The sequence below is a fragment of the Struthio camelus genome, chromosome 1, assembly GCF_040807025.1.
Source record: "Struthio camelus isolate bStrCam1 chromosome 1, bStrCam1.hap1, whole genome shotgun sequence".
In the NCBI taxonomy this organism is placed as follows: Eukaryota; Metazoa; Chordata; class Aves; order Struthioniformes; family Struthionidae; genus Struthio; species Struthio camelus.
Window position 1 is genome coordinate 155,407,128 of NC_090942.1, and position 15,618 is coordinate 155,422,745.

General features: G+C 40.5%; 1 protein-coding gene across 5 annotated transcripts in view; it reads left to right on the top strand.

The window, feature by feature from the left end:
- Positions 1–1,319: 1,319 nt before the first annotated feature.
- The window catches only part of RGPD4 (RANBP2 like and GRIP domain containing 4), a 37,499-nt gene continuing 23,200 nt past the window's right edge, over positions 1,320–15,618 (top strand). For all 5 annotated transcript variants that reach the window (XM_068925798.1, XM_068925818.1, XM_068925811.1 and 2 more), the window contains exons 1-13: positions 1,320–1,651; positions 4,396–4,463; positions 4,957–5,068; positions 5,977–6,129; positions 6,968–7,198; positions 7,621–7,766; positions 9,215–9,407; positions 10,076–10,166; positions 11,019–11,228; positions 13,248–13,426; positions 13,518–13,693; positions 13,990–14,113; positions 14,480–14,641. In XM_068925798.1, the coding sequence (XP_068781899.1) occupies positions 1,580–1,651; positions 4,396–4,463; positions 4,957–5,068; positions 5,977–6,129; positions 6,968–7,198; positions 7,621–7,766; positions 9,215–9,407; positions 10,076–10,166; positions 11,019–11,228; positions 13,248–13,426; positions 13,518–13,693; positions 13,990–14,113; positions 14,480–14,641 (1,917 nt within the window). In that variant the 5' untranslated portion in view covers positions 1,320–1,579. The remainder of the gene's footprint in view (positions 1,652–4,395; positions 4,464–4,956; positions 5,069–5,976; positions 6,130–6,967; positions 7,199–7,620; positions 7,767–9,214; positions 9,408–10,075; positions 10,167–11,018; positions 11,229–13,247; positions 13,427–13,517; positions 13,694–13,989; positions 14,114–14,479; positions 14,642–15,618) is intronic.

The window sequence follows — 15,618 nt, forward strand, 5'->3', positions numbered from 1 at the left end:
ACTGGGGACAACGGGAAGTGCCACTTCCATGCCGGGGGGAGAGGACGTGAGAGAAGGGGAGCAGTGCCCCAGTGCCAAGGTGTTGTGCTTTCTCTGTGTGAAGGCAATTTCACATACCTTCTCACCAGCTGCAGAGCAGTTATTTCCTTCTATATATATAGTCCAATGACTCCTGAGCCAATTCTAGCATACTCCTCAGCACTAGGACTGAGGAGCAGTCCTAGTGTAGCCTGGTAGCAGCTGCTGGTGCTGGTAAACTGTGTTTGGTAACCTCAGTTGTAGACGCACCATTAAAACAAGTACAGAGCGAAAAAAATCCTTCATAGGATTTAATTCATAGGGAATTAAAGCCAGTGTCTAAATCACCATTAATGGAGCAAATAGTAAAGAAGAGGGCCAGCTCTTTCAGTCAGGGCATTATACTGCTGCTGGTGGTCTCCATGGCTGAACAAGTTGGTTATCTTCTGTTATTTTTCCTGCAAAGATGCTACAGCAGCAGAGATTTCAGTATTTTTTAGGAGTAGCAGGAATATTGTCGATGGGCTGCTTGAGAGATCAAGAATGGGACAAAATTTTAATAATGATTCTTCCCAGAGTATGACTGGGAGACAGAGCCCAGTCTCATTCAGCTTCCTTTTGACCAAAGTGTTTGAACTGGCAGAAAAAAGGAAAGGGATTGGTAATTCCTAAGCAGGCTACCTGCTGGGAACTAAACTATGGGGCAACTATTAACACTTAGCATCATGAAACCCCTATCTATAGCTTGCAAACTCCTCCTGTCTTGGGGTTTGCTGATCGTGCCGTTTTATGATCCTTGTTCCCAACTACAGTTTCTGATGGTAACCAGGAACGTAACTATTCTGTTCAGAGTCCCTGGAAAATAAACTGTAGCTGCTGGAGCATTTGGAAACTCCTTTTCCCGAGCACCAGATCTCCGCAGTAACGCTCATGCTCATGGGTTAAATGTGTAGCTATGGATGACTCACAAAATACAGTCTGAGGTGAAAAAGTACTTGAATGCGATTCCTGCCCATGTTAAAATTTCTTATGCCAGCCTAAGGGCCGTACAGGAACTGACGCTGGTCTAACAACAGCGATAAATAATAGCAAGTGATACATAAATAAATAAACGGTAAGATTCCCTTACAAGCGTAGTGGGGTTCGTAGCCCCAATGTAACGCCTTCCCCCGCAGCCCTGCGCCACCTCCTCTCCTGCGGCGGCAACTGCGCAACGACCCTGCCCCCCCCCCCCCCCCCAGTCAGCCGCACGGCTGGGCGGGGCGCCTAGGCGCAACGGCCGCGCGCGGGGCAGCGCATGCGCGGGCAGCGGCGCGGCCAGGGCACCTCCCACGGCGGCGCGCGGGCGCGAGGGGCGTGCGCGCGGCTGGTGCTTGCGCACTGGTCGGAAGAGGCGGTGGGGGAGGAAGGTGTCGTGACGGTTGCGCGGGAACTTGCGTAACGCGCGGCGGCGACGTCCTTCTTCCCTCCCTCCCTCCTCCCCTCCCTTCCGCCATTCGTACGGCGCCGCTGGGCTGCGAGCGAGGCCGAGCGCGGCGCGGGCTGTCGCCGCGGCGCCATCATGAGGCGCACGAAGGCCGAGGTGGAGCGGTACGTCGCCTCCTTGCAGGCCGCCGCGCCTTCGCCCAGAGAGGTGAGTGCCGCCAGCGGGCCCTTGCGCCGCCTTGCCGCTTCCCGCTTCGGGGGGCGCTGCCACCGGGAGCCCTCGGGGCCGCTGCCCGGCCCGGCCCGGCCTGTGGTGGGGTGCCGGGCCTGAGGGGCGGGTTGCGGCGGCGGCGTGTGTCGCCGTCGCTGCCCTCCTCGCTCGCAGAGGGGGGAGGCCGCCTGCTGCGGAGCCGCCGAGGCCTGGCCGCTTGCCCTGCCCGCGCGGGAGAGGGCTGGGCCTCCCCGGGCACTGCTCCGTGTGCCGCAGCTGTGTTTCCCGGTCGGGTGCCACCGTGCTATGGCTTGATCCGCTCTGCCCGAGCCCTCCCCTGCCGGTAGTAGGAAGATGAGGCTACAGTGTTCTCGGTGTTTCTGGGAGTGTTTCTGGGTCAGTATTTACTCAGGCTTCCCTTAAGCCAAATGAGGTAAAGGAAGCTGTCGTTGAGGAAGAGCATGGAGTTTCGCTTACTGGAGGTGCTTTCTCTGTACCAGGAACAGTGGTTTACTAGAGCTGTGTGCCAGCTTTCTACAGCTAGTAAGCCCTAGTGTAAGTTTAAAAACATCTCAGTGAGTGTTATTGCATATAAAATTCTTCATTTCTGTAGGAGTGTAGATGCTACATTAAAGATGAAAAATAATAGGGAACACACAGTCTTCTGTCGGTTTTCTTTTCTGTATTTTGTGGCTGATGTTCTTTTTTGTGATTGTTTTTTAAAATAACAGTGCTTAGAGAAGAAGAACTGAAACTTCTCTGGGGATATTCAAAACCTGCCTGGACGCAATCCTGTGTAGGGTGCTCCAGAGGACCCTGCTTGAGCAGAGGGGTTGGACTAGATGGTCTCCAGAGGTCCCTTCCAACCTTAGCTGTTTTGTGATTCTGTGAAAAAAATGCTTTCCTATTTTATTCTAGTAACTGGAAAGAAGGCTGAAGAGCTCTGCATGAGCAGAGCTTTCATCAAATCCAGAAAACAGTATATGGACCACAGTAAGCCATCTGATGCGATTCATGAGAGCTGTTTAATCTGAAAGAGCCTGTTCTGCTCTTCTAAATATTCTACTTTTGTAATAAACCAATTCAGTAGCGTCCTATATTTCATGAGTGCAGCCATGCTCGCTATTGGCCACAAACTCAGATTCAGGAAATTCCATTTAAACGTAAGAAAAAACTCACTGTGTGGTGAGGCTTGTCAGGTACTGGAACAGGTTACCAGAACTTGTGGCCTCTCCATCTTTGGAGATATTCATAATCTGACTCGGAAAGGCCCAGAACAACCTGCTCTAGTTGATCCTTGATCCTGTTTTGGGCAGCGGGGTAGGACTAGATGATCTGCAGAGGTCCCTTCCAATCTCAGAGATCAGGTAATTATTTATAGTGGGATGTCTATGTAGTGCCTATGTACATCGTCATTTGTACCTTTCCCAGCATCAGCAAAGTTGTGATGTGACTGTATTCAGTTGAATTGGATGCTCTTTAGACCAGATAAACTTTAACTTGAAGTTATCAGGGCTAAAATCAGAGATGGTCTTCAGAGGAGTTGATGTTCCCATTACGCATCCTAAAGTGCTCTGGTCTTGTCTGCTTTTTGTTGTGGTTAAGCTTTAGTATTTTTGTTTAGCATCTGCTTTTTAACTGATACTGGGAGAACTTCCTGGCTTTTAATTTCTAGCATCTAGTTTTTGCTAAGGTACGGTTCTTTGAAAACTTTCTTTTACCATGAGATTTTTACTTGTGATTAAGTCAGTAGTTCTACTAGTCCTTAAATCATGGCTAGGGAATACTAATTGTGGGATGTTGATAACTGTTTTTCCAGTTTGTACTAAAACAGCAAATAGTTCCTTGCACAAGCAGTTGTGTTAGTCTGTTTTAAATTACTGAGAGTACGAAGTTGAGCTGTAATATAGAGTCTGCTTAAATATGTCAAAGCATCCAAATAATCTTAATCAGTTGTGTCAAAGCATCTTAATTAATCTCTGCTGTGCCTGCTTCTGCCTGCTTCCCCTCTTGCTTGGTATATATCCATGTATCTTTAATTTGTGTATGCCTTTTTTTTTCTAATTCCCTTCCCCCCCCCCCTTGCTTCCTTGTTCCATGCCCCCCCAAAATACCTTTAGAGACTCTTGTTTCACCTTTTACTGTAGATATATATGTTCAAGTTATTTAGACTTGTAATGTCACAAGTGAACAACTGCAGGAATACATTCCTTACCCTTAAGGAGAACTGGTATGAAAGCTGTGAGCGGATTGGTTGAAGAAAAACAGTTTCTGTCCATAGTTAAACAGTAGTTTCTGGTGAGAGTATACTACAGCAGGACTAAAAGGCAAGTCTTCTCCCTTGGTATGTAGGTTTTTTCTTCACTAGTAATAAGACTACATCATAACAAAAAAAGATTGAATGTAGCTTATCTCTTTCTTCCGCTCTTTTCATCAGAAGTGTTTATAAAATGCTGCAAGCAGAAGGGTTTGCTGCTTGCTTTTAGTTGTTCACTCATAATCTCATTTTTTCCTGTTAATTGGCAAAAGCTACTACGCAAAGAATTTTACTCTTTTTACTCTTGATTCTACATCTAGCAGAAAAATCCATTTGTGAGGGATGGACTTGAGCTGATAACTAGTGATTATACTAGTCATTTAACAGTATTGTGCGTCACTGAAAGGGAGGTCTTCATATTGATAATTTTTAAAGTACTATTTTTAAATAAAACATGCCTATCCTTTTTTTTTCTCCTCTTCAGAAATCGATGAAAGGATTCTTTTTTGCTAAGCTGTATTATGAAGTAAAAGAATATGAACTTGCCAAAAGGTAACATATATTGATGTATGTTGTTCTGTTTTCTAAAGGTGTGTAGCCTTTTTTGCAAGAGAAAAGCTGAATGAATATGAGGTAGACTGGAGAAATCAAGAACAGTATCATGTGTTTTTTAAGACAGCAGTAAATGTGGGTGTTAGGTGCCATTTGAATCTTTGTAAAATAACGGTTTGAAAGAAATAGTTATGTGGCACTGAAACTCATCTGACTGAAATGACTTTTATTCCACTGTATTATGTAGTTCTTGCAGTTTCTGTGGACTACTGCTTTTTGTGATAAGCACAATACTTGCTGGAAATAAGTAGCAACTGTACATGTACAAATGTAATAATTTGGTTTCTTCCTTAAAGATCCAGACCAGGAACTGAGAACTAAATATGGCTATACTTTCTCTGCAATGGATTAGACTAAGACTATACCTATATGACATGTGTGATTTTTATTTTTTTGGTATAATTGATTTAAGGTAGCTGGTTTTTCTCCATAGGTACATATCTACATACCTCAATGTACAAGAGAGAGATCCCAAAGCACACCGGTTTCTTGGACAGCTTTATGAAGCCGAGGATAATATAGAAAAAGCAGTTGGATGTTATAAGGTAAGTACTACACTGACCCCCTAGTGTTCTGCTTTATTCCTTCATAAATATACCTTTTTATCCTGTACTGAATGTTCTCAAACCCACAGAAGAATACACTTTCTCCAGGAACAGGTTTTGATTATGAAATGTGTATGTGAAGTACTTTGGAAGAAGCAGGGGAAGTGCTTCGCTTGATATAATCTGTTTCAATAGTATATTTTAAAGTTATTTCTTTGTCTTGTGTCCTATACTTGATCTTTTGGTAACCTGCTGTTAAATTCTTCCCAAATCGTGTGTTGCTCTTTTCCCTAAAGATCTGTGACACTTATGGAATTTCCTATTGTGGATTGTGATGACAGTAGGAATCCCCTTACTACAAAGACTGTAGTCTAGGATGTTCTCTTCTTAAATCTAATAATTTTGATTAGGCAAGCATATAAACATAAAATTACTAATAAAAATGTTCTAGTTTGTGAGAGGGGGAGGATACGTTCGAAAGTCTTGCTGCCAACACGTCTTGCTGAAATACTAAGGCACTTTGTGTGACTTACATTTTCTTTATTTAAAAAGTGCCCGCATAGAGTCGACTACAGATCTTCATAGTCCAGCAGCCCAACGAGGATAGCAGTAGTTAGTGGTTGACAGAGTGGAGCAGGCTTTTGTGTTATGTTTCTGTTAGGTTCTTCTGAATTCTGGCAGTTGTACCTAAGTGTGCTCTAAGCTAGTGGTGGCGTTCAGAAAAGTAGGCCTTTTCTTCATTAGTGTGTTTTGCAAGTATATACTGATAGGTATAACTACTTTGAATAGCTGGGTGTGTGTCCTTTTTTAAATATTCGAGTAGTTTTCATTCCTGCTTTATATTACAATTTTTATTACAAGATCAAGGATTTTTTTTTTTTTCCTCTCTGTGGGGGGGGAAAAACTAGCGTTCTGTGGAGTTGAACCCAACGCAGAAAGATCTTGTACTGAAGATTGCAGAGTTACTATGCAGTAATGACGTTACTGATGGAAGAGCAAAATATTGGGTGGAGAGAGCTGCTAAACTCTTCCCTGGGAGTCCTGCTGTTTACAGGTTGAAGGTAAATGACAAAATTTTAACCTCTGCTCTATGGCTTAACAAAACTTTCAGAATCTGATTCAAATGCTTTGTGTCATCTCATGTTAGACTCTTTCTTGTTGGCTAGATTATTGTAGGATTCTTGAATATTAAATTTATTAGCTTTTACTTTCTTTGCGCGGTCTGGTGTTTTTGTCTAGCTTTCCAGAAAACTTCAGCTATAGAATTTCATACCATTTTTAAGACTTGGAGGTTAATCCTCCTCAAAAATACAGGAAAACTGTATTAGTGATAAAATCTAAGAAGTGAAGACGAAATGGGCAATACTTAATCTTTCTTTTATGTGACTAGTAGGAAGATAGCAGGCCTGTGAACTCTTTCTTGCTTACCGCTGCCCTTTTTAAAGTCTGACTTATGATCAACTCTGCAGAATGTGAGAAATGCTATAATTCTCCAACCTTGCGTAAATGCTTTGGGTTATACAGTCTCACCTGGGCACAGGTGTATTAGTTTTCTTGTATAGCTAGGCACTAATGTTATTATGGTCTTGGTTGGGAGGGCTGTTTTAAACAAGCTGGTCTGGCAGGGTATGCTGCCTTCAAACCAAATGTTTTCACAAGCATTGCTCGCCATTTGTAAGAGGGGAAACTCCCCTGGAGATTTTATTTCTATTACAGTTGTCTCTATTTAAAAATATTTCTGAGTTTTTATTCATCAAACTTTTATGTAAAACCTGAAAGCTTTTCAGACTGGTTTGAGTCCCCATTTCACATAGGGGAGGAAAGAGAAAATTGGTAGTGCTGCTGAAAAGACTTGCTTGAGCAATGAAACATTTAACATGTTGCCTTCCTGTTTAATAGGAGCAGTTACTGGATTGTAAAGGTGAAGATGGATGGAATCAGCTTTTTGACTTGATTCAGGCAGAACTCTATGCAAGACCAGATGATGTCTACATAAACATCAGACTAGTTGAGCTCTACCGTTCAAATAACAGATTCAGAGATGCTGTGCTCCATTGTCAGGAGGCAGAGAAGAAAATACCTTTGCAGTCAAGCTTGGAATGGTGTACCTGTGTTGTAAAGACACTTGAGGTGTTTAACTGTTTACGATGCTATGATAATTTTCCATATCCTTTTAGTTGGGTTATATCTCTTTAGTATTACTGCAGTGATGACTATGGCCAAATGATTTAACTTTGCTCGTTTCAGTAAACTTGCATTTGGAGAATTTACAAAATACTACATTTTTTTTCTTTTATACTGGAACTTTCTTCTTAAGGTTAAATCTTAGAGTTAATGAATTTCTAACAGCTGAGTTAAATGAGCAGTTCCATGAGGGGGAGAGTTGCTCAGGCAAATGGTTCTGTTGGGGCTTTGTTGCTCAAGAATACGCTTAAGGTTTCACCTGGGAGACTGGATTGTGCAGTAAATGGTAACTGTGTGTTTTGGAGAGGTATTGTCCTTGCCTTCATGGAAGGATGACGGTTCAATATCCTCTGAACTTTCTTCTCCAGGAATATCTGGAAACTATCCGAGACTCGGAGTCTGATAAAATTAATTGGAGGTCCACCAAGAAAGAGCTGCTGCTTGCCTATTCCAGCTTTGTCAAAATGACACTTTCTTCTAGAGATGTTCAAGAATGTAAAGAATCGCTTGAAAGGTATTGTTTTGAGGGAGGGGTAAATGGAATTTTTTTTGTTAGAATTGCACTGTCTTGCTGGGTCACACAGCATAGCAGGCTTGCATTTCACTGCCTATAACTCCTTTACGGAAGGAAGAGGAGATGCTCTGTGCTAGTTAGTATGAATGGTTCTTAGTGGGATTGAAAGCATAGTTACCTTTTGACTGAGAAGCAAGCTTTATTTGAATAGTCATACGCAACCATGGAGATGACTTACTGATATCTTGGCTCAATTTTAATTTGCGTATGAATGTACCTTTTCCTTCAGTAAGAGTAAGAGAATATTGTTCTACACTTGAGCAATAAACTAATTCATATTGCCCAGACAATAAAAAAGCTCTCAAAGTTTGGGTACTAGCTTTGTCCTGGTTATACTGTTACAAGTTAGACATATTAAAATAAGAATTTTGCGGTGTATGTGGTATAATGGGGTGGGGGAGAAGAGCCACTTACAATAAGAAGGCTTTCTGTCAGGAAGAACTGATGATGTGACAGGGTCATATAAGCCAGCTGACTTTAAAGCATGCCGTCTTTGGCACGTAATGCAAATCTGGGGTAGTGCAAATCTGTATTTATCAGCCAATACATTGTTTAAGAGCTATGCTCTTTTCCTTTTTCATTGACTTTCTCACTTACGTGATGCTTGCTAGGTTGCCTTTTGTCAAACAATGTTCTTCAGTTTATTAATCTTTGCTAAGATTAAGATTGTGTATTTGAAGTGGTACATAGAGTGGATGAGGAATTCTTAATACCATAGCTGTTTTTTGCCCTCTATAGTGTTGACCAAAAAACTTCTTTTTCCTCCCCCCCCACCCCCCACCAGTTTTTAAGAGCCCTTCAAGGTGATCGCATATGAAGCATTTCTAAATGATGACAATACTACTAGCCATCGTAGATTTTCCAAAGTCTATCTTTTTATAGTTGTTCTTTGGAAAACATCTCCCAAAGGGAGCTTGTGTACTAGTCTGCAGGTACTTGGGTTTCTACAGTACCTTCTACGTTGAAGAGCCTGTCTAGCTGTGTTTTGGGTCTGTCTTTTTTGACAGGCAAAGGAGAGGGAACACAGGATGACTATCACCTGCATATCTCTAATTATGTGGTAGTAAGTAAGACTATCCGTGTGATCTGAGAATTGCTTTGAAAGCAGCTGTGCAAAGATGTGCTGAGAAAGAGTAGACTGAAAATATCTAGGTAGCTATATAATGTTTTACTTCACTAAACTAAGTTGAGAGCTTTGGGAGTTTGAGAGCCAGTTATCCAACTTCTTAGCCTGAGAGTAGGAAGCAACTCATGCTTTAAGCAGCTGAGCCAGTAACCATTGACTCATGGAGTTGCTTGATTCACAGTCAAATAAGCATCATTGACAAAAACATCTGTGACAGCTTTTACTCGGACTCTTTTTAGAATGAGTCTTCTTTACGTTTTAGTTTTGATCGTGTGCTTCAGTCAGTGAAACCATATGTGAATGGGACTGATGAGTTGTCTCTCGCCTTCCTGGAAATGAAAGGACACTTCTACATGCATGCAGGAACTTTGCTACTGAAAATGGCCCAATACAATGAGGCGCAGTGGAGAGTTGTATCTGAACTGGCAGCACTGTGTTATCTGATAGCTTTCCAGGTAAGTCATTTTTCAGTTTTTGCCTCTAGTTGATACAGTTATTGCAAAGCAAGAGTGTCTTGTTGAACTTTTGTATTCCTAAGATGAAGTAGTGTTTGTGTCTCTTTAAGGAAAAACACCCTTGTTGCCCACCAAATCTTACTCTTCCAAAACTTTCTTAAAAATTCAAAGAGATTTGGATAGAGTAAGAGTACATCTTTAACTGTTAGGAGTCAGGTTACTTCTGACAAGAGTAACAGGTAATTAATTCATTCCTTAGAGTCTGTCCCCTTTTCTGTCATACAGCTGAAAACTATGTTGGCTTAATTTGATCATTTCTATAGGGGGAGAAGGGGACAAATTGAATGGTTTCCATATACTTACTGCATAGACAGTAAGCAGAACTAAAAAGTGAAGCTTAATTCATTGCCTTATGAAATAAAAATGGTTGTGCTTTTATGCCACTGCATGCGTTCTAGGTATTACTTTTTCTTCTGCAAGCTTGGAATAGTTGTAACTGCCTGGCTCATATTTTTCAGAATGTATTGGTATATTTTTTTTTCTGAAGCTTTGTTATGTTGGAAAGAACCTTCTGTATTTTAAGACTAATGTGAATGATCTACTTTTGTTGTGATGAAGCTATAGCAATTTCTTTCCAAAACAATGTTGTTTTCTCCTGATTTCACTAGGTTCCTAAACCGAAATCAAAACTAATAAAAGGGGATCAAACTGGACAAGATATGCTGGAAATGTTGGCCTGTGATCGAAAAAGCCAGTCTGGTAAAATAAATAAATAAATAAATAAAAAGAATTATTAACTGTTAATAAGGCTAAATGCAAATTTTTGAGTGGCTTGTTAAAGAATAAATTCGTTATTTTGAAGTGTACTGTTAGCGCTTCAGTAAAACTTTCTAGATTCTGACTGTATCTGTACTGGAAAACAGTAATATGATCCTGATACCTGATGTCTTTTCTCCTGTTCAGGTTGTATTCTTTTTCTCCAAGGAGACTTTTTTTAACCTCTCTAGGACATTATTCAAGTTTAAATGAAGACAGAATTTAACTTGCATTACATTTTTATTTACTGGAAACAGCTTCTGCCTGCTGACACTAATTTGTCAGTATTTCTAGTGGTGAGAGTAAAAGAACCTTATATTACTATTTGTCTGTGCTTTCCACTTCCTTACTCTTCGTTCATTATTTTTGTTGCCAAGTATAGACAGTTCTTCTTAGCCTACGTGCTTCTGTGGGGCCTACATAAAATTAACATACTGGCACAAATTTGAATTCTTTCAGGCGGACAACTAGTAAGACAGACTTCAACCTAAGTAGATGTATTACAAGTAGAAGACAGTTGTAGTGCCCCTAGAAGACTAATAATTAAAAAAGACTTAATTTTCCTGAAGAATTGGATTTACAGATGCCTTAGGATTGGTGTCATGAAAGACTTGGGAAGCCTGCCTGCTGAAATGCTGAACTAATTACAGGGACAATGTAATTTACCAGTTTGTTGGTTTGAGAAGGGGAAGTCTTGATCCCCTTCTTGAGAAGCAAGAACAGTCCAGTATATCAAATAGTAATCTTTTTAAGATCACTCCTTTATTCATGTGAAGTGATACTCTCGCTTTCTAGGTCACATGCTGCTGAACTTAAGCCACGGCAAGCAAGACTTCTTTAAAGAGATTGTGGAATCTTTTGCAAACAAAAGTGGTCAATCTACGTTGTTTGATGCCCTCTTTGAGAGTGGAATTTCCAAGGAGAGGTCTTTTCTTGGCACAGATGATATCGGAAATGTCAGTACACAAGCACCAGAACAGGTGGAACTTGCTAGATGTGATATTGGTAAGAAGTGTTCCTTTCTGAAACTTGACATGATGCAATTTTCTGTAGCAGTAGTTCTTCTACAAATATCCCATACTGCAGCAACAGATGAATGTTTTCCAAAATTGCTCTAAATTTCCAAGGCAAGACTTGGAACTTATTGCAAAGTAAAGAAGTGCTTCTTGAATATTTTCTAAACATTTCAAGGAATTACCCTCACGTTTTCACTAAGAGTATTCGCTTATTGGACTGAGTACAATGAGGATGGAAGGGGAAGGAAATCTGAGGGTCAGCCCCTCAGAAGCTAGGGGTTGGAAGTCTTGGGCGCTCAGGTGAACACTGTTTGGTGTTTGGCAAACTTGAGTTTTTAATCTTTAGAAGTGAAAGTAGGAATCCTAATGCTCACTAGTCTGGAATATTTCTGGGTGCTCAAACTGAGAGTGAAGTGTTTGCCTGTCTTACTGTAGTGCGGGCTGTTTCGTTAGTTCATGCAAGCTAGTCAAAATTTCATACTTTGTTACAACCCAATTTCCTAATCTCTGTGCTTAACAGTACCATTTGACAGTAGCTCTTGCTCTTTAGATCAGAACAACAGGGGTTGATTAAAAACTGTAGCTACAAAGAATTTAAAATCTTTGTAACAAAATGCCATATAATCCTTGGGTTCTCTGCCAGCTTGCCTTCCTTCTACCCTCTCACCAAAGATGTACTAAAACAAACCCTAAGCACTTAACACAGGCTATACCATGTTGTTAGTAATACTAGAGGAAGTTCTGAAGGTGGTTGTTGGCCACAGTCTGCGGTGAAGAGGGGGGTTGCTCTTCCCATTGTGACTGTGGATTCAGAAGAGGGTGACGTGGAAAAAGTTTCACTTTTTCCCCTGCGGTTTCTGTGAGAAGCAATATTGTTATGCCTGATTTTTAGGAATTGGTCTAATAGTCCTTTCTGTGTTTCCCCACTAGCTTCTAGTCTGTTCTGATCACCTTTCAGTTGCTGCTGCCTGCTTAGTTTTTCATGTTTGTACGCCAGTAAGTGTTAGTTGGAAGGCAGGTATATCTTTATGTGTAATCTGTGGGTCTCGTACATAAAAATAAGGCAACTCTGTGAAGAGCAATCGCACTTTTGTACTCCTTGTAAGCATGACTGAGGATGAGATCTGGTTTAGATTTTCTGTATAGTAAGGTCCGAATGCTAGTAGTCTTCCTCTTAGCTGTCAGTTTTCAGAAGCATTTAGACTATTAGATCTGCCTGAAACTAGCTACCAGGCCCAAAAGCTAGAAGGGAGGAATAGACGTACAAGCAATAAGGCTTATTGTCCTTTCTTAAAAGAGAAACTAAAATGTTTAGTGACTCTCAATAGTGTTTATACTGCTATAACCTCTCCTAAGCAGTTTGTATTTTGTGTGTAATATGCACAAGTCTGTTTTTTCTTTACACAGAGGACGAAGATAATATCTGTTAGTCTGGAGAATGAGCGCAGAAGTATTTTTTTTTGTTTTTTAGCAGAATAGCAAAAAAGAGACAGACTTCAAAGTATAACTCAGGTGGTCAAATTACTTTAACTTTGCTTAAGATGTAGATCTTTAGAGCATTGCCAACTGAAAAAAAACGGAAGTGTTCCTGCATATAACATTGCCTTGAAATGAAGAGGTTAAAATTTCAAATTCCTGGAGACTTAGCAGAGATTTTTTTTTATGCTGTGTCCATTCTTTGTGTGGACAAATAAGCTCTTGTGTGTGCTCCTGTGAACTGGATGCTGCTACTACAAGGGATATTTGTGTAATACTGACAGGTGCAAAAATGTCATATCTGATTTGAAGAATGATAACTCTTTTTAAAAAAAAAAAAAAAAAAGTGCTTATTTCCACCTTGTAATTAGATGAAGACAAAAAGGTAGGGAGAAAGACCTAAGATGCTCCTTTGGTGGGATGGACGGCCAAAATTTCATCATTTCCACGTAACGAAACCCAGCTTTGATAGATCACTGTCTTCCTGACTTGGATGCCGAAGTTCACTTCCTCCAACTTTGTTTTTACATAGGTGCTGTTCGAATGCACAATGGTAGTCTTCAGCACCTTGTGTGGCTTGGCTTGCAGTGGAAGTCTTTGTCAGTTTTGCCTGCAGTGCGCAAATGGTTAAAACAGCTCTTTCACTTGCCCCAAGAAACATCAAGACTTGAGACAAATGCTCCTGAATCTATTTGCCTGTTGGACCTTGAAGTAAGGAAACTTTCCAAGTCCTGAAATGTACTAACTATACAATTCAAAATTGTCCTGATTTAATACTATTAATTTGTTTGTACCAAACCAGGTATTTCTACTTGGAGTGATATTCACTAGTCACTTGCAACTACAAGAGAAGTTTAATACTCACTACGGTGCACATCAGCCTCAATTCTTACCACTGCCAGTGTGCAAACAGCTCTATACTGAAAGGCAAAGGTCCTGGTGGGAAGCAGTTCGTACTCTTATTCACAAAAAAACAATGTAAGGCTCTTTCATTTTGGAAAGACTTAATTAAGTCCTTAGTCAGCTTCTGTCATAGCAGCTTGAGTTAGTTCCTAGAAATTCTTGTAAAATGGTGGCAATGTGTTTTTGGGGGGGGGGGGGGGGGGAATATTGAAGCTTTGCAGGAGGGGCTTGACACACCTGATTACATTTCATAATGTGTTTCTAAACTAGAGGTGGTTAGGACAAAAATTACTGTGTATATCTGTCAGTCAAATGACATGCGAATTGAAAACAGAGGATGCTAATCAAGGAACATTTCTTCCGATATTCAGACCAGGAACAGCAGCAAAACTGAGGCTTCTAGTACAGCATGAAATAAGTACTCTGCGAGCATTGGGGAAGCATGGCCTTCAACCTGCCTTAATTATACACTGGGCAAAATGCCTGCAAAAAACAGTAAGTTGATGCTATTTTTAAATGTGTTAAACTTTATTTTGTCTTTCATGTTCTAACCTGAATAGACTGTGAGTAAATAAAAGCAAATGAGAATGTTGTTTGAGAATTACTGTGTACTCGGTCAGGTGAATTTGTTGCTCTAGTCAGCCTATCAAGTACTCTCCCTCTTAAAAGTGAGAATGTTTTCTATCTGTGTGTTGCTGTATATAGCTCTATAAAGAGGTCTCCTGAGGTTTATCTCTAGTGTCAGAGAAACACCTTTGGAGCTTTTCTTAAAAACAACTGCACTGGAGAAGGAAGCTGTACGAATGTGTTTGACTTAAATTGCTTGGAATACATGTGCTTCTGTCCCCCTTTCTTTAACAGGGCACTAGCCTTAACTCTTTCTATGACCAAAAGGAATACATTGGACGAAGCGTTTACTACTGGAAGAAAGTTTTGCCTGTGCTGGAAACTATAAAAAAGAAGAGGAGTATTCCTGAACCTACTGATCCTCTTTTCAAACACTTCCATAGTGTAGACATTCAGGTACAAATTGATTAAGCTACGACTGAAGTAACAGGGGTCTGTGTCACTAGCTTACATAGATATTCTGATTTCTCAGTTGTAAACTCTATGCTGTCGTTGCTGCCATAAGGTTGTTAAGGATGAGATTTAGTAGTGTAAGATTTCCTGATTAGTGTAAGACTTTCTTGTAGCGCTGCTCTTTTAGAATACTCTTCTATAGATGCTCCCGATATGATTTTTATATAAACTCTCTAGTGAATGCACTTCAGTTTTGGCTGCCAAAGTCATGCAGTTCTTTGTCTTATCCACGTGAAAAAAAGAACTTTTCGTGTGCACAAGTCATACAGTTCTCTCTTCATGTTCATCAAAAGGGTGTTGTTTCTCCTTAGTAGGAATAAAGACTTTCAATTCCTGTTGAGTGCACATCTAAAACTGTAGGGTTTTTCAACATATCAGGATACTTTATTAGAAAGTGGAATTGAAAAAGAAGCAGTATGGGCTCTTTAGACATTAATTTTAGAAAAAGTGAAACAACTGGGTTTGCTCTGGATTTTTTACTTGTTTATTTTCTGACCAGTTAGTATATAAAGATAAGAAAATGTGTTGTACTATTGGCATATTATTTGTGACCAGCTGCATTTTTTTGAAGAGGTAGTGCCTGACAGTTGAGCAAATGCCAGCTGCTACTTCCAGAGTAATTAAGTACTCTCAGTCTAGACAAGCAAGGAGGAGTTATCATACTATTGCAGCCTGAATGAAGTTAAATTTAAACTTGAATCCTGTTTTCAGAATTTCAGAGGGAATTAGGGGATAAATAATGGGCATCCATCAAAGTTTTATGGTTTACTCTTCAGTGTAACTTGTGCATATTCATTAAAAACAAGTGTTGCACGTAAAATATCCATGAGTTAGGAAGTGATGAGGGAGAGGGAGGAAGGAGGAATTCCTAATACATCTTGAGCCTATCTGTTAAAGAATAACGTACCAAGAAATGGTCA